Source organism: Oryctolagus cuniculus, chromosome 1 (genome assembly GCF_051225735.1).
Source record: "Oryctolagus cuniculus isolate XC-2025 breed Fujian yellow rabbit chromosome 1, ASM5122573v1, whole genome shotgun sequence".
Classification (NCBI taxonomy): Eukaryota; Metazoa; Chordata; class Mammalia; order Lagomorpha; family Leporidae; genus Oryctolagus; species Oryctolagus cuniculus.
In genome coordinates this window covers 30,297,397-30,315,783 of record NC_142867.1, presented here as the reverse complement: position 1 = coordinate 30,315,783, position 18,387 = coordinate 30,297,397, and the positions used below count along the sequence as shown (strand labels likewise).

General features: G+C 41.2%; 1 protein-coding gene across 4 annotated transcripts in view; it reads left to right on the top strand.

Annotated features, from left to right (window-relative positions):
• The window catches only part of TRIM44 (TRIM family member 44), a 118,756-nt gene that overhangs the window by 7,641 nt on the left and 92,728 nt on the right, over positions 1-18,387 (top strand). For all 4 annotated transcript variants that reach the window (XM_051852319.3, XM_051852309.3, XM_089309660.1 and 1 more), the window contains exon 2: positions 14,845-14,922. In XM_051852319.3, coding sequence (XP_051708279.1) covers positions 14,845-14,922 — 78 coding nt within the window. The remainder of the gene's footprint in view (positions 1-14,844; positions 14,923-18,387) is intronic.

Here is an 18,387-nt window from a genome sequence, read left to right as displayed (position 1 = left end):
GATTAGAGAGGAACAGGAAGTACCTGAGATTTGCTGCTAACAGTATTTTTTAAAGTGTATTTATTTGTTTGAAAGAGTGACAGAAAGAGATCTTCCAGCAACTGGTTTCACCCCCAAGTTCCTCCAACAGGCTGTGAGTAGGCCATGCTGAAGCCAGGAACTCTGTTCCAATCTCTTATGTGGATGGCAGGGACCCAAGAACTTGAACCATCATCTACTGCTTCCCAGGGTGTGCATAAGCAGAAGCTGAATCAGAAGCTTAGGGCACTCTGATAGGGGATGCAGGCATCCCAAGCAGTGGCTTAACCTGCAGTTCTACTATGCCTGCCCATGTGTGTACATTTAAATGAACTTTTAGCTTTAGGATAGTTTTAAATTTACTGAAAAATTATGAAGATAGAACAGAGTTCCCATATGCATTTTTCTGTGTCCTGTTTTTCCTATTATTAAAATCTTTGTTTAAGTGAACCAGTATTGATACATTATTAACAACTACAGTTCATATTTTATTCAGATTTCCTTAGTTTTCCCCCAGTGTCCTTTTTCTGTTCCAGTAGTTCACCTCTTTTGGGATTTGTCTTACATTCATTTTTTTAAAAGATTTATTTATATATTGAAAGGCAGGGTGACAGAGACAGAGATCTTCCATCACTTGTTCATTCCCCAAATGCCCACAACAGCCAGAGCTGAAGCCAGGAGCCAAGAACTCCATCCAGGTTCCGATGTGGGTGGTGGAATGCAAGTACTTGAGCCATCATTTGCTGCCTCCAAGGTGTGTTAGCAGTGTTAACAGAAAGCTTTATCAGAAGCAGAGTAGCTAGGAAACTAATTGACATTTCAAAATGAGCATCCCAAGTGGCAGCTTAACCCACTTCACCACAATGCCTGCTCCTCATGTTTATCTTATGGTTAGATTGGGGTCATGGGTTTTTGGGTGATAAGGAGTCTTCTCCAATACCTTTAATTTCTGACCTTCTTTTCTATGGTATCCAGTGATCAAGGATCTTGTAATGTCTCCATACTAGACTAAAAATGTCTTCTCATCTTTTTTTTCTTAAAGATTTATGTATTATTTGAAAGGCAGTTACAGAGAGGCAGGGGCAGAGGAAGAGAGAGAGAGACAGAGAGAGAGAAAGAAAGAGAGGTCTTCCGTCTGCTGGTTCACTCCCCAGTTGGCCACAATGGCCGGAGCTGGGCTGATCTGAAGCCAGGAGCCAGGAGCTTCTTCCAGGTCTCCCACGTGGGTGCAGGGGCCCAAGGACTTGGGCCATCTTCTACTGCTTTCCAAGGCCATAGCAGAGAGCTGGATCAGAAGTGGAGCAGCCAGGACTCAAACTGGTGCCCAAATGGATGCCGGCACTGCAGGCGGCAGCTTTACCCACTACGCCACAGCGCCGACCCCTGTTCTGTCTTTGCCTTGTTTATTGGTCTGCTTTTGAGCACATCCTGATTCATGAAAAATGATTAATAGTATTAATAACTAGCACTGATAGTAATTCAGGTAGCTTTCTGAGTGCTTTACACATATTAACTCATTTGATCCTCATGACAACCCTAGAGGTGCATTAGGTTTCATGTGTTTTACAAAAGAAGCAAATGGAGGCATGAAGAAGTTAAAGAACTTGTGTGGGGTCATATATTTGGAAAGCATTGGAGCTTAGCCCGGGGTTTGAACAGCCTACTCTGGAGAAAAAGGATTCAGGCTTTCCCTCTTTTCCTGAGTTCAGTACCCTCTTTTTCTCTTCCTTACACTTTTAATCAAAATAGAATAAGCTAATACCATGATTAGACTGTCAGGCAATTGATTTTCATGGTATGGCTGCTGATGCGACTTAAAGTTCTTAAGCTCCTTTGGATATACAGCACTGTATGCCTTTGGCATCAGCTTTTGTTGACCACAGCCTGCCACCTTGAGCTGGACCTGGGAAGGCAATGGAAGGTGGCTCAAATACTTGGACCTCTGCCACCCACGTGGGAGACTCAAATGGAGTTCCTAGCTCCTGGCATCAGCCTGACCCAGCCTTGACTGTTGAGACCATTTGAGGGAGTAAACCAGCAGGTAGGTCTGTCTCTCCCTCTGTCTCCGTAACTCTGCCTTTCAAATAAATAAATCTTTTTTTTAAAAAAACAGAAGTGAAGTAACCAGGACTCGAACCAGCACTCACATGGTATGCTGGCATCACAGGCAGTGGTTTAACCTGCTGTGCCACAACACCAGCCCCTTTATTTATTTTTTAAAAAAAGATTTACTGATTTGAAAGGCAAAGTGACAGATATCTTTCATCTGCTGGTTCACTCCCCAAATACTCAGCCACAGCTGTGCTAGACTGAGGCCAAGTCCTTCTAGTTCTCTCATCTGGGTGGCAGGGACCCAAGTACTTGGGCTATCATTCATTGCTTTCCCATGTGCCTTAGCAGGAAGTTGAATTCAAACAGAGGAGCCAGGACTTGAATCAGCATTCTGATAGGAGAAGGGGAGATATTGGGGGCATGTTTTACTGTAGCACTAGATACTACAAACTGTATAGTCACCTTTTTCCATGTCTGTCCTATGTGTATTATAAACTCTTCCAAGGCTAGAACTATGTTGCCTCCTGAGCAGTAGTTGTATGTGACATATTGGATAAGCATACAAAGAAGGATAATAATCTTATCTGCATCTGGTAAATTAGTGAAGAACTGAGAGACAGTTATGCATCATTAGGATTAAGTTTTACATCTAGGATTAAGTTTTGCATCTAAAATTATAAGATAATTTGGAAATTCCAAATAACAGCTCAAACAGATGTTTCATTTCTCTCATATAAAGGGAGTCTGGTGTTGGCAATGAGATTGGTGAAGTTATCAGGAATCTAGGCTCTCTCCAGCTCCACTCTGAAATCCTTAGAGTGTAGTCCTTGTCGTGGACCAGTCCTGGAGGTCTGGGCAGCACTTCCAAGTTAGAGAATAGCAGACATATGGAAGTGAAGAGGGGTACAACCCTCTTATTTTAAGGGTATTCTAAAGAAGTTGCACAAATTGCTGCTCATATTTCGTTGGCCAGAACTCATTCTTTCATTTTTCTAATTGCAAGAGAGGCTGGGAAATAAGTAATTTCTCCAGGCCAGTGTGTGTCCAGCCAACAGCTGAAGTTTTGTTATTAGGTAAAAATGGGAGAATGAATGTTGAATGATCAGTTTTTGCTGCACTTGGCTTTGCAGTCTAAGGGTCTGAGCCCTGGCTCTTCCACCTACTAGCTATGTCATGTTGAGTAATTCACTTAGCCTCTCTGATATGTGGCAACTTGGTTTATAATATGGGCGTAATTGTTTCTCATTGGGTTATGGTGAGGAACAAACAAGATCATGGATATAAAGGGATTGGTGTCTAGAATATATTAAGTCTTCAGCAGTTGGTGATTCTTATTGCTGTTAGAGATTCTATTCTGAGTTCAATTCCAGACAAGTCAGTCTGGTAGCAGTAGACATTCTGGACACCAAGTTTCTTTAGATGAAAACTGTTCAGCCCCCTCTCCTTCTGCTTGCTTTAATCTGGTGGGTAGATAGACTGGTGAAAAACCTGCCTTCTGAGAAGAGCTGCTGTATATTTCAGTGCCCTGCTGGTGCCTTATTCACTAGCTAACCAAAACACAGCTGGTAGGTCTAATTTTAGGCTCACAAGTTTTACTGGTTGTCCTATTTAAATTCTGTTTTACATTCTGAACTGTGAGAAATTTTTATAGAAGCAGAAGGGAAGCAGGGGCAGTATACCCTTTCTGGTTGTAAAATAGCCTCTGTTGTCTTTTCAGTTGATAGTCATGAGAAGAGATGTCAGGTTAAGTTTGTTTAGGTACCGAGACTGTTCTGTCTGTATTTGGGCTTTGTGTGAACCTGGCGGGGTATAATCTGTGTTGAATGGTAGACTTTGATTTCATGTATGTCAAGAATAAGAATGGCTAACCCTCAGCTGAAATTAAAAAACTAAGTCTAGAGTTTGTTGAATTTTGAGGCTCTTTTCAGAGGGAAGAAAAATAATAGTAATTACCATTTATTGAATGGTTTAAGGCCAGATACTTTTCATTCATTATTTTATTTACTCCTCAGAACAACGCCACAATAAATATTGTTATGATTCCCATTTTATAGATGAGTAAGCTGAAACACAAAGAGGTCGTGTTTTGCTGAAAGTTAGCCAGCTAATGACTGATATTTGAATACAAGTCTGACACACCAAAGTATGTGTTTTTTCCACCATCCCATTTTGCTTGTACTCTAATTATTCCCATTTATATTTGAGCTTTCTAAATTATACTGAAACATTCTCCTGATGTTTACTATCCTAATAGTCTAAAACCATTGTTTTCCTTCTGCCTGAAGTTTTCTTCCTAGATGCTGTATGGAGTACTTTGATTAGTAACATTGTTTTTCTCAATTTCTCTATTCAGCACTTCTCTAACTTAGTACCAAGTACTAAGTATTACGTTGTCATTCAATATAGTATTACTCAATTAATAATAGCAATAACAATGGTAACTTAAATTTACCAAGAATTTAGCATGTGCTAGGTTCTGTACTGTAAATTTCCTACACATTTCATTTAATTTTTAGTGCAATTCCTTGAGGCATAGTAACTAAGATACACATATATATATATATTGTTTGAAGTCGGTGGTATAGTTGTTTTATTTTTTCTTTGGTTAATTGATTCATGCAACATATGTTTATTGAAGGCATAAAATTTGCCAAGTGAGGTCGTTTGCAGTAGGGAACCCAGCAGTGATCAGTTCAATATCATCGGGCCCATGTTGTGGCATAGCAGGTTAAGTTGCTGCCTGCAATGCTGGCATCCCATATGAACATTGCTTTGAGTCCAGGCTGCTCCCCTTCTGATCCAGCTCCCTGCTGATGTGCATGAGAAAGCATCAGAAGATGGCCACTGTCACTCATGTGGGAGACCCAGATGGAATTTCAGGCTCCTGGCTGCGGCCTAACCCATCCCCAGCCATTGTGGCCATTTGGGGAATGAACCAGTGGATGGAAGAACTTTTTCCATCTCTCTCTATGTCTTTGTAACTCTGCCTTTCAAATAAATAAGTCTTTAGAAAAAAAATAAAGAATAATCTGGTATCATGGAATTTATATTTTGTGAACAAAAACAATGAGCAAATTAAATAATAGTATTTCAAATAGTAAGTGCTATGAATAATGATCTGAGGAAGGGAATAGGTAGTAATTGGGATGAGGGAATGAAAGGGAAGCTTTTTAAGGATCTGAGAAGGACTTTCTTGAGGTTGTGACCAGGGTATCATTAAAATCAGTGATGAAAGATTCTGGGGGTATAATGGCTCAACTGAGCAAACACCAAGTATGAACACCTCAAGGTGGAACAAGCTTGTTGAGAGGATAAAAAGAATGGCTGGAGTAGGGGCTGGTACCATGGCCAGTAGGTTAATCCTCTGCCTGCGGCACAGGTATCCCATATGGGCACCGGTTCTAGTCCTGGATGCTCCTCTTCCAGTCCAGCTCTCTGCTGTGGCCTGGAAAAGCAGTAGAAGATGGCCCAAGTCTTTGGGCCCCTGCACCCATAAGGGAGACCAGGAAGAAGCACCTGGCCCCTGGCTTTGGACTGGCACAGCTCCAGCTGTTGTGGCCATTTAGGGAATGAACCAATGGACGGAAGACCTTTCTCTGTGTCTTTCCCTCTCACTGTCTATAACTCTACCTCTCAAATAAATAAATAAAATCTTTTTTTAAAAAAAAAAGAATGGTTGGAGTATAATGAATCAGAACAGGGTAGGGAAAAATTGTAGTAGACATGGTCATATTACTAAGTAGGTCATGATCAGGATTTTAGATTTTATTCTGAGTGGCCATAGACTTTAAGCATTGAAACGATTGTGATTCTTGAAACTTCACTCTAGTTCCCTTGTGGAGAACAGACTGTGGGGTAGCAAGAATGGGAGCAGTATTGCTGCTTATACTATGCTAGGAGAGTGGAGATGGTGAAGAATAGTTAAATATGGCATGTTGCTTAGTGTGAGCTCTGAAAAAAACATGTTGATGGATTCTTTCAGGCCCAAGAATGATTTTTGGTCTGAGCAATTAAAGGTGGTTGGTTGCCCAGTGTAGGATTGGGCTCATTGTTTGGAGAATGAAGTAATATAAAGAAGATGGTGGCCGGCGCCGCAGCTCAATAGGCTAATCCTCCACCTAGCGGTTCCGGCACACCGGGTTCTAGTCCCAGTCGGGGCGCCGGATTCAGTCCCGGTTGCCCCTCTTCCAGGCCAGCTCTCTGCTGTGGCCAGGGAGTGCAGTGGAGGATGGCCCAAGTGCTTGGGCCCTGCACCCCATGGGAGACCAGGATAAGTACGTGGCTCCTGCCATCGGATCAGCGCAGTGCGCTGGCCACAGCGCGCTGGCCATAGTGGCCATTGGAGGGTGAACCAACAGCAAAGGAAGACCTTTTTCTCTGTCTCTCTCTCTCACTGTCCACTCTGCTTGTCAAAAAAATAAATAAATAAATAAAAGAAGATGGTAAAGAATTTTCATTCATGGAATGGTGATATTAAAATTTATTTTTGTTTCCTTTTGACAAAACTTTGCTTCTGATTTAATTCCTTAGGAGGACTTCTACATTTCTTCTTTGGATTCTCTTCTACTCTTACTTCCAAACAAAATATTTTTGTAAAAATGACAAAAAGTTGGATTGACATGTATTTTTTAAATATGATATCAACACAAGGCCAGTGGGATGGGAGGAAAAACTCACCCTACCTCAAATGGACATGCATTTTTCTTCTCCAACTCAGTGTCTTCTGATTTTTGTAATACAAATTTCAGAACTTAGGAACCAGTGTAGGATATTTGCATTGCTGCTGACAAATTACTTCTGGTGCCCAGCTGATTTTTACCATTAAGCTAGACTGACTCTCATAAAGGTGCAGAGACTGATTCTCAAGAAACACTTCCTCCTGTTCTGATGTCACTTTTAACTACTGCATTTCATGTTTCAGCTCCTAGACCATTTTTAAAGGGTGTTTACATTACAATGAACTCTATTATTTCTGTGTTTTAGGGTAGATGAAAGGATTTATGTATATCAGGTATTCTATACTGCTTTAAAGAAAGGAATACAAGTGTTCTTGTTGTTCAAAAACAAGGAATCTTAGAAATAGAAAACCCTGGCCGGCGCCGCGGCTCACTAGGCTAATCCTCCGCCTAGTGGCGCCGGCACACCGGGTTCTAGTCCCGGTCGGGGCGCCGGATTCTGTCCCGGTTGCCCCTCTTCCAGGCCAGCCCTCTGCTGTGGCCCGGGAGTGCAGTGGAGGATGGCCCAGGTGCTTGGGCCCTGCACCCCATGGGAGACCAGGAAAAGCACCTGGCTCCTGGCTCCTGCCATCGGATCAGCGCGGTGCGCCGGCCGCAGCGCGCCGGCCGCGGCGGCCATTGGAGGGTGAACCAACGGCAAAAGGAAGACCTTTCTCTCTGTCTCTCTCTCTCACTGTCCACTCTGCCTGTCAAAAAAAAAAAAAAAAAAAAAAAAAAAGAAATAGAAAACCCTTTTCTTTATTTATCTGGAAGGCAGGTAGACAGAAACAGAGATGGAGACAGAGATCTTCCATCCCCCAGTTCACTGAACACCTGCCAACAATAGCCAGGACTGGGCCATGTCAAAGCCAGGAACCTAGAACTTAATCCAGGCTCTGGCATGGGTAGCAGGATCCCAAGTATTTGTGCCTTCACCTGCTGCCTCCAAAGGTACACATTAGCAGGAAGCTAGAACACGGGAAATGGAGCCTGGATTTGAACCCAGGTATCCCGAATGGCATCTTAATCACTGTACCAAACACCTGCTGTGAACACTTTTAAGAAAGAGCTGCTTCCAGTAGTAGCAACTTCAGATGACTACAGAGTCCAGAAAGGTAACATAAATGAGAGAAACGAACCAAGTTAGCTATGGCAAACCAGGGAGAGCTTGCTTTGCCAAAAGCAGATAGCTGTCACTTCACTTCAGCCAACTTCTGCCATGTGGAAATGTGATCAGTAGGTATGCCTGTTGGATTTCCAAAGAAGCTAGAAATCTTTATTGTATGTCTTATTTCTTAATATTTAAATGTTGGCAGCAAATTAAAATTCCCAGTATGAACGTGGGATAACATTCCAAAGCCAAAGAAAATAGTTCTGTGGGCTGTAGACTCCAAATTTGTACCTTCTGATCTGGTCTACTTTCCTCATTTACAAGATGGAGAAACAGAAACCCAAAGATATAAAATGACTTTCCCAAGCTCACGTAGCAGAACTAGCAGTAGAGCCTGGGTCTCTTTTCTCTTTGCATAATGCTCTATGTATTTGAAAAGTTAAATTTTTCTGAAATCTGAGGAAAGCTGATGTTCATTTGCCTAGAAAAGTGCATGGATAGCCCAGATTTTGTATGATTTTGGGGCTTTTACATCCTCTGAAATCCAGGCCTGAACACCAAGTGAAGAAACCTTGCCTCTATACCTGCTGGCTCATTTCTTTGAAGTGTGACAGGAATACTCCCCTGTATTTTCATTTTGGCAAAAAAAAAAGGGGGGGGGGCAGGCATTTGAAGGATGAATCCTGGGTCCTCCTTCTTCACTTTCTCCCTTCCTCTCCTCTCTCTTTCCCCCTTTTAATTTTTTTTTGTATATGAAATCTTTATTATGAAGATCACAGGAATACATTTAAGTAAGTCCAAACCCCTCCTACTACTGTTATTTTAAGTCCCACAACAATTTATTTTCTAGTCTTTTACATACATACATATCAGCTGTAGAAAATGTCTTAGGTTATTTTTCAAACTTCTGTGTGCCATTTGCAAGTTGTTTTTTAGAATTCAACAGTATATCTTGCTTATCCAAGTACATACAGACCTGCTTCATTCTTTATTTACAATTTTCACTTATTTTCATATTACTTTAAAGACAGAGTGACACAGAGAAAATTCTCCTATCCATTGGTTCACTCCCCAAATGCCTGCAACAGAAGTGGGTGTGCTAGACTGAAGCCAGAATCACAGAACTCAGTCTGGGTCTCTCACGTTGGTGGCATGGATCCAAGTACTTCAGCCATCATCTGCTGCCTCCCAGGATGTGTACCTGCAGAAGGCTGAACTGGAAGGGAAGGAGGTAGAATTCAAACCAGGTAGTCCAATGGGATGCAGTTGTTCCAAGCAGCAGCCTAGCCACTGCATTAGAAGTCTGTCCCTACTTCACATCTTTTCATTTGCTATGTCCTATTTGAAGCTTAATTCTGGAGTTTATTTAGCCACCCACTGTTGATGAATACTTAGGGTGTTTACAGTTTTTCAGTGTTAAAAACAATGCTGTAATAAATATTTTTGTGCATGCCTCCTTGACACATGTGCTAGCATTTCAAGGGGAAATGAGAAGTGGACTTGCTAGGCATCTGATTTCAGAGCAGCATTTTCATTTTATACTTCATCAGCAACATATGGAAGTCCCTAGTTTCACAAAGCCCCTTAACATTTGCTATTATCAAATTAATTTTTTTCAGTCTGATGGCTCAGAAATAATACTTAATTACAAATAAGTTTGAACATCATTTGTATCTTTTGTGATATATTTATTAGCCATTTCTCATGTCTGTTGTGTTCATGTATTTCATTGGGATTTCTTTTGGGCTTATATATAATTGGCTTTCTCTTACTGACTTGTAGGAATTTGTTGTGTGTTTTTTCATATATTCTTCACACCAGTCTCTTCCCTTGTATATGCTATAAATCTTTTTCATTTGGATCTTTCTGATCCTGGTTTTGCCACCTACTAGGTCTGTGATTTTTGGTGACATCTTTTAACTTCCATGAAGCTATTTTTCTCTGTTGAATTGTAAGAATGCACTACATCTTACCCCTTAGTTACTGTGAAGCCAGTGCAAGTATCAGCTTTGTGATATTTGAACTCTCATTTGATTTTCATTAGCCATTTTTTTCTCAGATATAAAGTGAAAATACACTACTTTTTTGGTTTTACCATGAAGTGCCAAAGGAGAGCATATGGAAGAGTCTTGGAGAGTAAAGAAATCTTCAGTGTGTGGCATTTTGTCCTTTCTTTCATTTTAATATGGCTCATCTCTAGGAGCTGGCTTTTGTGAAGCATATCACACCTCCAAATTGATAGAATTTTGAGGGGTAGGTGTCACAATATTGCATTTGTTTTATTAATTTATTTGAAAAACAAAGAGGGAGAGAAATCTTCCATCCTCTGATTCACCCCACCACTCCCAATACCTGCAATAGCCAGAGCTGGGCCAGGCCCAAACCAGGATCCAGGAACTCTGTCCAAGTCTGCCATATTGGTGACAGGGACCAAAGTACATGAGTGTTCATCTGCTGCCTCCCAGGGTGTACATTAGCAGAAAACTGGATGGGAATCTGAATTGCCAGGACTTGATCCAAGGCACTGTGATACAGGATGTCGGCTTACCAAGCAGCAGCTTAACCTCCTGTGCCACAACACCCACCTTGTCTTTTTCTTCTGTGATCTCTTGGGGGAGGGAAGAAGCACATAAGTAAGCCATGCTCACAATAAACTGCTGTGTTCTTGGAATGCGTTAGGTGGGGTGGCAATGGAAAATCTTGCTTTTTCGCTAGTCACAGTGCAAGGATTAACATAGAATCTGGTCATTTATGGAACCAAAGTCCACAGGGTTAGAATTAGTCTTCTTTTTGTTGCAATCCTGGTCCACTTCTTAGTTAGAACACAGATTTCAGTAGTAGTTGTTCTGTTCTGTCAGTTAGGGAGGCCTACAAGGGTATGATCTCCTGTGCTGGTTGCCATTTTTGTTTTTATTTTTGTTTACTTATATGAGAAACAGAGACAGTGAGCTCCCTTCTACTGGTTCACTCCCTAGATACTGTCAATGGCCAGGGCTAAAGCCAGGACCTGGGAACTCAATTCTGGTCTCCGATGTGTGTGACAGAAACTAAATTACTTGAAGCATCACTGCTGCCTCCTAGGGTCTGTCTGAGCAGGAAGGTGGACTCAGGAACGGGAGGTAGGAATTGAACCCAGGCACTTTAATGTGGGTTGCAAGCATCTGAACCAGTAGGCCTGCTGCTTACCTTTACTAGTGACTTCCTGCAGCAAACAGATAATTAAGAGAAACACGATACTTTCCTATAGTTTGAGGATACTCAGATACCATCCTTAGACCCTGATATACCTGTGTCCCTGCCCTTGCTCCATGTTTTTGAAGGTCCCACCTTTGATATTACCCATCTGCTTCTACACCACTCTAAGTACCTAGGACCAAAAAATTACCTGACAGAATACCTGACTCTTACCCTCAGGCATATAGAACTTCTTACTGAATCCGTGCACACAAAGGTAGATCAGACCATTGGACCCAACCCCTATTATATATATCCCTAGATCCTAGGTATGGTCAAGGGGCAACTCTTTCGGAAGGATATTCTGAGTTCAGCCACATAGTTGGAACACCTGTGCACAAGGCCACTTGGGATTCAGGGAGGGACCAGGGTTTAGGAAAAACTTGGGTGGAATGGGGTAGATTGGAGGCTACCATCCTCTATTTGGACTCTTGCCCCAGCTATGCAGCTGTCAGGGTCAGGTCTGCCCAGAGGAGTCTCTCCCTTCTGACCAAGTACTTATTTTATGAGTTGTAAAAAAGGCGGTTGGGGAGTGTTTTCTTCACCTCTCACTTAGAGGCTGAGTATAGCAAGCTCAACATGAGCGCAATTAATCTTTGACAATAATTCGCAGAGAGTGGCCTGGGGAGGTGGAATGGGTGAATTTCCTGACAGGAGGCCCTTTTCATGTGCCTCTTTCTCCCCTGGGTTAGGCAATGCTGCTGATGCGTTGTGAAAAGCAGGAAAAATTCTGCTGACACACTGCACTTTTATGAAAGAAGGCTAAGGGTTCCCTTATCTTTCCACACAAGACACATCTGCCTGCAAACAGGCTGTCTGCTTTTTAGGGATTCCTTCGTCTTTTTGTTCCTTTTCTGAAGGTTTGAAGGCACAATCTGGTGCATTCCTTTTTGTTCTCTAGAGTCAGAGGAAAAGTCATAATACATCAGAGCTCTTGCTGAAGAGCTTAACATGGACTCTGGCAGCTGAGATATGGGGAGAGAAAGCTTTCCAGGGACAAGTGACCTGCTTGTTTGACCAATGAGAAACAGGTTAAAGGAATGATATCACTAGACAGGCTTTATTGTCTGTCCATCCTATAAAAGCAGGATTGTGTTTGGCAGCTTAACCCTTTTTAGGCACTTCATGTCTCATCCACTTCCTGGTATGTGTTTCTTCTAGATTCCTTTTCCCAGTTGTGAGCTGTGGGGTCTTACTAAGAATTTTCTGTTTGGGGGAATTGAAATTAGTCCTACACATTTGGAAAATGTCACTGATAATGAGAGAAATTTTGAGTAAGAGTTATTTGTAAAATGTTTGTTTATTCTTGCACTTTTTTTTAAAATTGTACTTTGTTATTGTTTCCTCCATGAAAGCAACAGTCTTTTAGTTCTTTATTCTTCTATTTCCTCAGTGGTAAAATGAGTGGTCTTATCCCATGAGTTGTTGAAATAAGAAAATAATTCTTTTCATTTTAGATTATAATACACACATGTATTATTTAGGACATTTATATATATTAAGAGGATATGTTCATTTATTCATAAGGCTTTTTTTAAAGGATTTATTTTATTTATTTGAAAGACAGAGTTACAGAGAGAGGTAGAACCAGAGAGAGACAGAGAGGTCTTCCATCCGCTGGTTGGAAGCTATCCCCAGATAGCCACAATAGCCGGAGCTGCGCTGATCTGAAGCCAGGAGCCAGGTGCTTCTTCCAGGTCTCTCACGCGGGTGCAGGGGCCCAAGGACTTGGGCCATCTTCTACTGTTTTCCCAGGCGATAGCAGAGAGCTGGATAGGAAGTGGAGCAGCCAGGACTCAAACCAGCACCCACATGGAATGCGGGCGCTGCAGGCTGCAGCTTTAACCCGCTGCACCAAAAGCGCCTGCCTCTCATATAGGGCTTTCATAGCTGAACGATTGTGTGCTTGTTAATTTGTTCAGTAGACTTTATGCAGCACCTTCTTGATTCTGGACATATGGGACACAGATATAAAAGATGCAATTCTTAATTTAACATAATGAGGAAGATAGAGAATAATGATACTAAAACTGTTTCATACTTGTGGTTACTATATACCAGGCCCAGTTCTAAGCACTTTGAGATATATATATATATATATATATATATATATATAATATAATATAAATATAAACAAACTCACAACCCTCTGAAATGGGTACTACTGTTATTAGCTGCATTTTCCAAATAAAGAAATTGAGCCACAGAGGGGTCAGATAATCTTGCCTAAGGTCATAGAACTTATGGTAGAGTTGGGATTTTAATTTAGGCAGAGGGTTCCAGAGTCTGTGCCCTAAATCTGTGCTGACCAGCACAGTAGTAACTAAGCCATGTGGCTTTGGAAGGGCATGAAATGTGGCTAGTCCAAATTAAAATGGACTGTAAAAATGTAAACAAAACAAAACACATAATCCCCCATTAGATTTCAGAGATTTAGTATGAGAAAGCCTGTATTTAAAAAACTCATCTTGGGGGCAGGCAGTGTGGCGTAGTGGGTAAAGCCGCTGCCTGTGATGCTGGCATTCCATATGGGTGCCGGTTTGAGTCCTGGCTGCTCTACTTCTGATCCAGCTCTCTGCTATGGCCTGGGAAAGCAGTAGAAAATGGCCCAAGTCCTTGGGCCTCTACACCCCCGTGGGAGACCCGGAAGAAGCTCCAGGCTCCTGGCTTTGGGATCAGCGCAGTCCTAGCCGCTGCAGCCATCTGGGGAGTGAACCAGCAATGGGAGACCTCTCTTTCTTTCTCTCTTTCTCTTTCCCTCTCCCTCTGCTTCTGTATCTGCCTCTGCCTTTGCCTCTCTGTAACTCTGCCTTTCAAATAAATAAATCTTTAAAATATTCTCATGCTAACACTACATATCGCGGTGGTCATATTTTGAATATAATGATATAAGTAAAATTATTAAAATTAATTTCACTTCTTGTGGCTAGTAGAAAACTTAAAATTGCTTATAGGGCTTGCATTTGGAAGCTTATATTACATTTCTGTAATTTCTGGATTGTGCAGTGTTATATTGCAATAATGATGACGATAATAGCAGGTGACATTTTTGAACACTATGCACCAAAAATGCTTTTTCAATTAAGCCTATTTCAAAATATTTCTGTTCATTAATAATCTTTATTTTGTAGAAGAAAAAAGAAGGTTTTGAAAAGTTCAGTAATTTGCCTTAGATCAGTCAGCTACTTAATGGCAGACCTCAAATTTGATACTTTGTATAGCTGCTTCAAGAAGTCTGGGCTCTTTAAAAAAAAAAAAAAGTGCACTTATTGTGTAACTGTGTTTCCAATTACAACTTATGTTATTTTCTTTAAGTTATGTAAGAATATTTAATATTGTATACTTTTGTATCTGACACATAAGGGTTCAAAATAAAAAGAAATCACTCAGCCAAAAGATGAAAATCTCTTTTGCAAAGCCTCAGCTCTTAATAAACACCAGCACAGTTGAACTTGAAATGAAGCAGTGAATCAGCCTGTATTAATTGCATTTAGTTTTCATTCCAGTAGTTCTCTCAGATCACTAGGCAATGTATAGCCTCACCTTCTTTGTCCATAGAGAAAGGAGGAGAGGCAGTATAGCTCTACTTAGCCATCCAGTTCTCTTGACTGATACAAAGAAAAAATGTCTTTCTATATCACTGGCTTCAGAAATGCTGTATTTGAGAGAGCATCAAAATGTTGTCTGTTGACCCCTGATTTTCCTTTCTTCTAGAGCAAAGACTCAGGCGGATTGAAGGCGGCTATGATAGAGTTGGTGGAAAGGTTAAAGTTCAAGAGCTCAGACCCTAAAGTAAGTATTTTGGAATTGATGAATGTTGGTGTCATAAGAATTTTGTTCTGCTTCAGCTATGTGTAAAGGTTGTTAATGATCTTGTTTCTGAACACTGAAATAAGATCTAATTAAGCTTGCCCATCAAAATCTATGTTCTAATATGCCGGAGATAAGTCATCTATTTTTTTCCCTTTATTTTATGACTTACAATGCATGATCATTAACTGTTTTCCCTGAACTGCCGAGATGTGCATTTTTAATCTTCCTTTACTGGACCTTTGAGACTTCTGTCCTTTCTGTCCATTAAACCCAGCCAAAGGCATCTTAGATACTGATCAGCTTAATGCTGAGGACTGGAACAGGATCCAGCCCCATTCAGTCAGTATTCAGTACTAGCATCTTATTTCTCCCCCACTTACAGGACAACTGCCACTGAAAATGCTTTTGTCCTCGTGTCCTGGAGTCTAGTCTGGGAAATGATTTTTTTTTTTTTTGACAGGCAGAGTTAGACAGTGAGAGAGATAGAAAGGTCTTCCTTCCGTTGGTTCACTCCCCAAAGTGAACTGGCTGCCATAGCTGGTGTGCTGCACCGATCCGAAGCCAGGAGCCAGGTGCTTCCTCCTGGTCTCCCATGCCCTTGGGTGCAGGGCCCAAGGACTTGGGCCATCCTCCACTGCCTTCCTGGACCACAGCAGAGAGCTGGACTGGAAGAAGAGCAACCAGAACAGAATCCGGTGCCCCAACCTGGACTAGAACCCAGGGTGCTGGCGCCGCAGGCGCTGGCCTGGGAAATGATTTAAACATTCAGGATTTTTTTTTTTCTTTCTTTTTTCTTTTTTTCTTTTCTTTTTTTTTTTTCTTTTCTTTTTTTTTCTTGCAATTTGTTGAGGACTAGAGGGTTGATATTCTGGGAGACACCATACAGAGTGGGGGTGGACTGAGAACTTTCAACTTGCTCGAGAGATTATGACTAACACAGATTCTGTTCTTCCTACCCAGACGCTTATTGTGGCACTACCTGGTATCAGGGCCAGCTGGCTCTCCCTGAAACTCAAAGCTTCTCAGAATTAAATAGGGAAAGGAACATGATTGCATTTTACTTTATGTGCCTCCTTTTTTCCCTTTTTTCTTTTTTCAAGTTCTTTATAAGGGGAATTGGATTAGATTTCTTGAGTATATCCTAAGAGCTGGGAAATGTACTAGGATGCCTTACATAATTGTAATAAAATACATACATTAAAATCTTAACCATTGTCAGCATACAGTACAGTAGCATTAAGTACATCCAACTGTTGTGGAACCACTACCATCATACATCTCTAGGAACAAACTGAAGCTCTGTTCCCATTATTCCTGTTCCTTCCTTTTAACTTTTGATTGCTGCACCAACCCTGTAAAGCAGCTTATTATTCCTATTTTATTGATAATGATGCTGAGGCTTAGAAAGTTAGAATCATTTGTTCCAAATCTAATATAATGTAGAGGTAGTGGGATTCAAACTCTGACTCCAGTGCTTATACTCTTTTATGTAATGCTGTAAACCTAACACAGTTGCATTTCCTTTCTACCATATAATTCCATTGTTCCTCAGTTTTCTAAGTTGAAATACCATATGAAGCAGAGCCATGGTGACAGTCTCTTTAGCAGGCGGCTGCAGTCACCAGTCTATAACATAAATTACTTACAGCATTGCAAGTACTGGGGCATTGTTGGTGTCTTGTCTTCTAATGTAGTTTGGGAGGGATCCAGAGGTAGACAGTATTTTGATAGGGAAATTTTTTTAAAGAGGGATAGATGGAGGGAGAGAGATCTTCCATCTGCTAGTTCACTCCCCAGGTGGCTTCAGCAGCCAGGGCTGTGCCAAGCCAGAAGCCCAGAGTTTCTTTGGGTCTCCCACATGGGTGCAGGGGCAATCTTCTATTGCTTTCCCAGGTGCATTAGCAGGGAACTAGATGGGAAGTGGAGCAGTTGGGTTTCAAGCTAGCGCCTATGGGATGCCAGCATGGCAGGTGGCAGCTCAACCTATTACACCCTGATGCTATTCCCATAGATAGGAAAATTTAAAGCAGCCTATTTCAGTGGAGGCAGAGACCAGGTATAAGTAGTTGTTCCTTTAATGAAGATGAACTAGTTAATTATTAAAGGTTATTGAAAGCTGTCTTAACCCAATTACTCTATCTTTAGGGAAACTGCTTTGCTGAGGGGGACAATTATATTTTCTGTTTGTGCCACACTTATGTGACTGTAGTTAGTAGTGCAGTGAAGGGGAGAAGGGTGTGATAGGTCACACAGAGTGGCCCTTGAGTATGATGGTCACACAGATAAAGAGCTTTAGAATCCTTTATGAATGCATGTAGTACTTCTAATAGGAAACTTGCCAGAACTGAAAGAATTGGGTGGTCCCAAGAGAAGAATCCATTAACGTCTCAGGGTTTTCTGATGAAGCATGATAAGCCAAAGCTTATTTTTGGGAACCTGACTTGACTCTTGGGTAGGACTCTATATATACACCTCTGTTTTACCCTTTTTCTTGCCCTGGACCATTTGCCACTAACCTGTTTTATTTTCAAGTCCCAACTTAGTTTACCTCATGAGTATTCTGTATATTGTTGAAGTCAGCTTGAAGAAGGATGAATGAACATAACTGCAGGATGACTGCCAGTTCGGGAAAGCAGGTGAAAAATGGGCCACTGAATTACATAAATTCTGTAACAAAATTTTCCCAGAAATAACTTGGTGTCTTCCAAGAAAATCCTTAAGTTTATGGTCTCCTGTTTTCCTGCAGAACCCTCTCCTCCTTGTGAGCTGGCCTACTTAAGAAGGGCTGGGTCTCTCAGGCTTCATGACCTGTCATTTCCTGGCACAGTGGCTTTACAGAGAAGCACTGATTGATTGAGTCTTGGAGGACCAAACACTGTCTCTGCATCACTTCCTCTAGAATTCCCTAAAGCATCACAAAGCTTGATTAGTCCAGACACTAAAGTCTCCTGAGGACTGAGTTAATTCTTAACTCTGAGTTTTGCCAGAGAACAGTGGAAGGTGCATGGATTAACCATTTTTTTTAAATTATAAAATAATATGTGCTTATCAATTTAAAAATACTAGTTTTTACTAAGGAAAAGTTAAATGAATTCCCCCAAAATTAACCACTAGCAACAATTTGGCATACAACTTCCTAGACTTTTTATATGCAAATATATTTTGAATTTTTAAAGTAAAAATTATACCTATGGTTTTGCAATTGCTGTTTTCATTATGCAGGATATCCTATCCATTCTGTGTCTGTGATGTTGACTGAATTCTTCTTCAGGAGATGTTCTCATTTTATGTAAATGTTTGTTAGGCACCTTGTCTTCCAGACCGGTGTTCCTAAGCTTTAGTCATATGAAAGTCACCTGGAAGACTTATGAAAATACAGAGTGCTGGGCCTACTCTCAGGAGTTTTTGATTCAGTTGGTCCTGGGTGGCTAAGAAATTTTCATT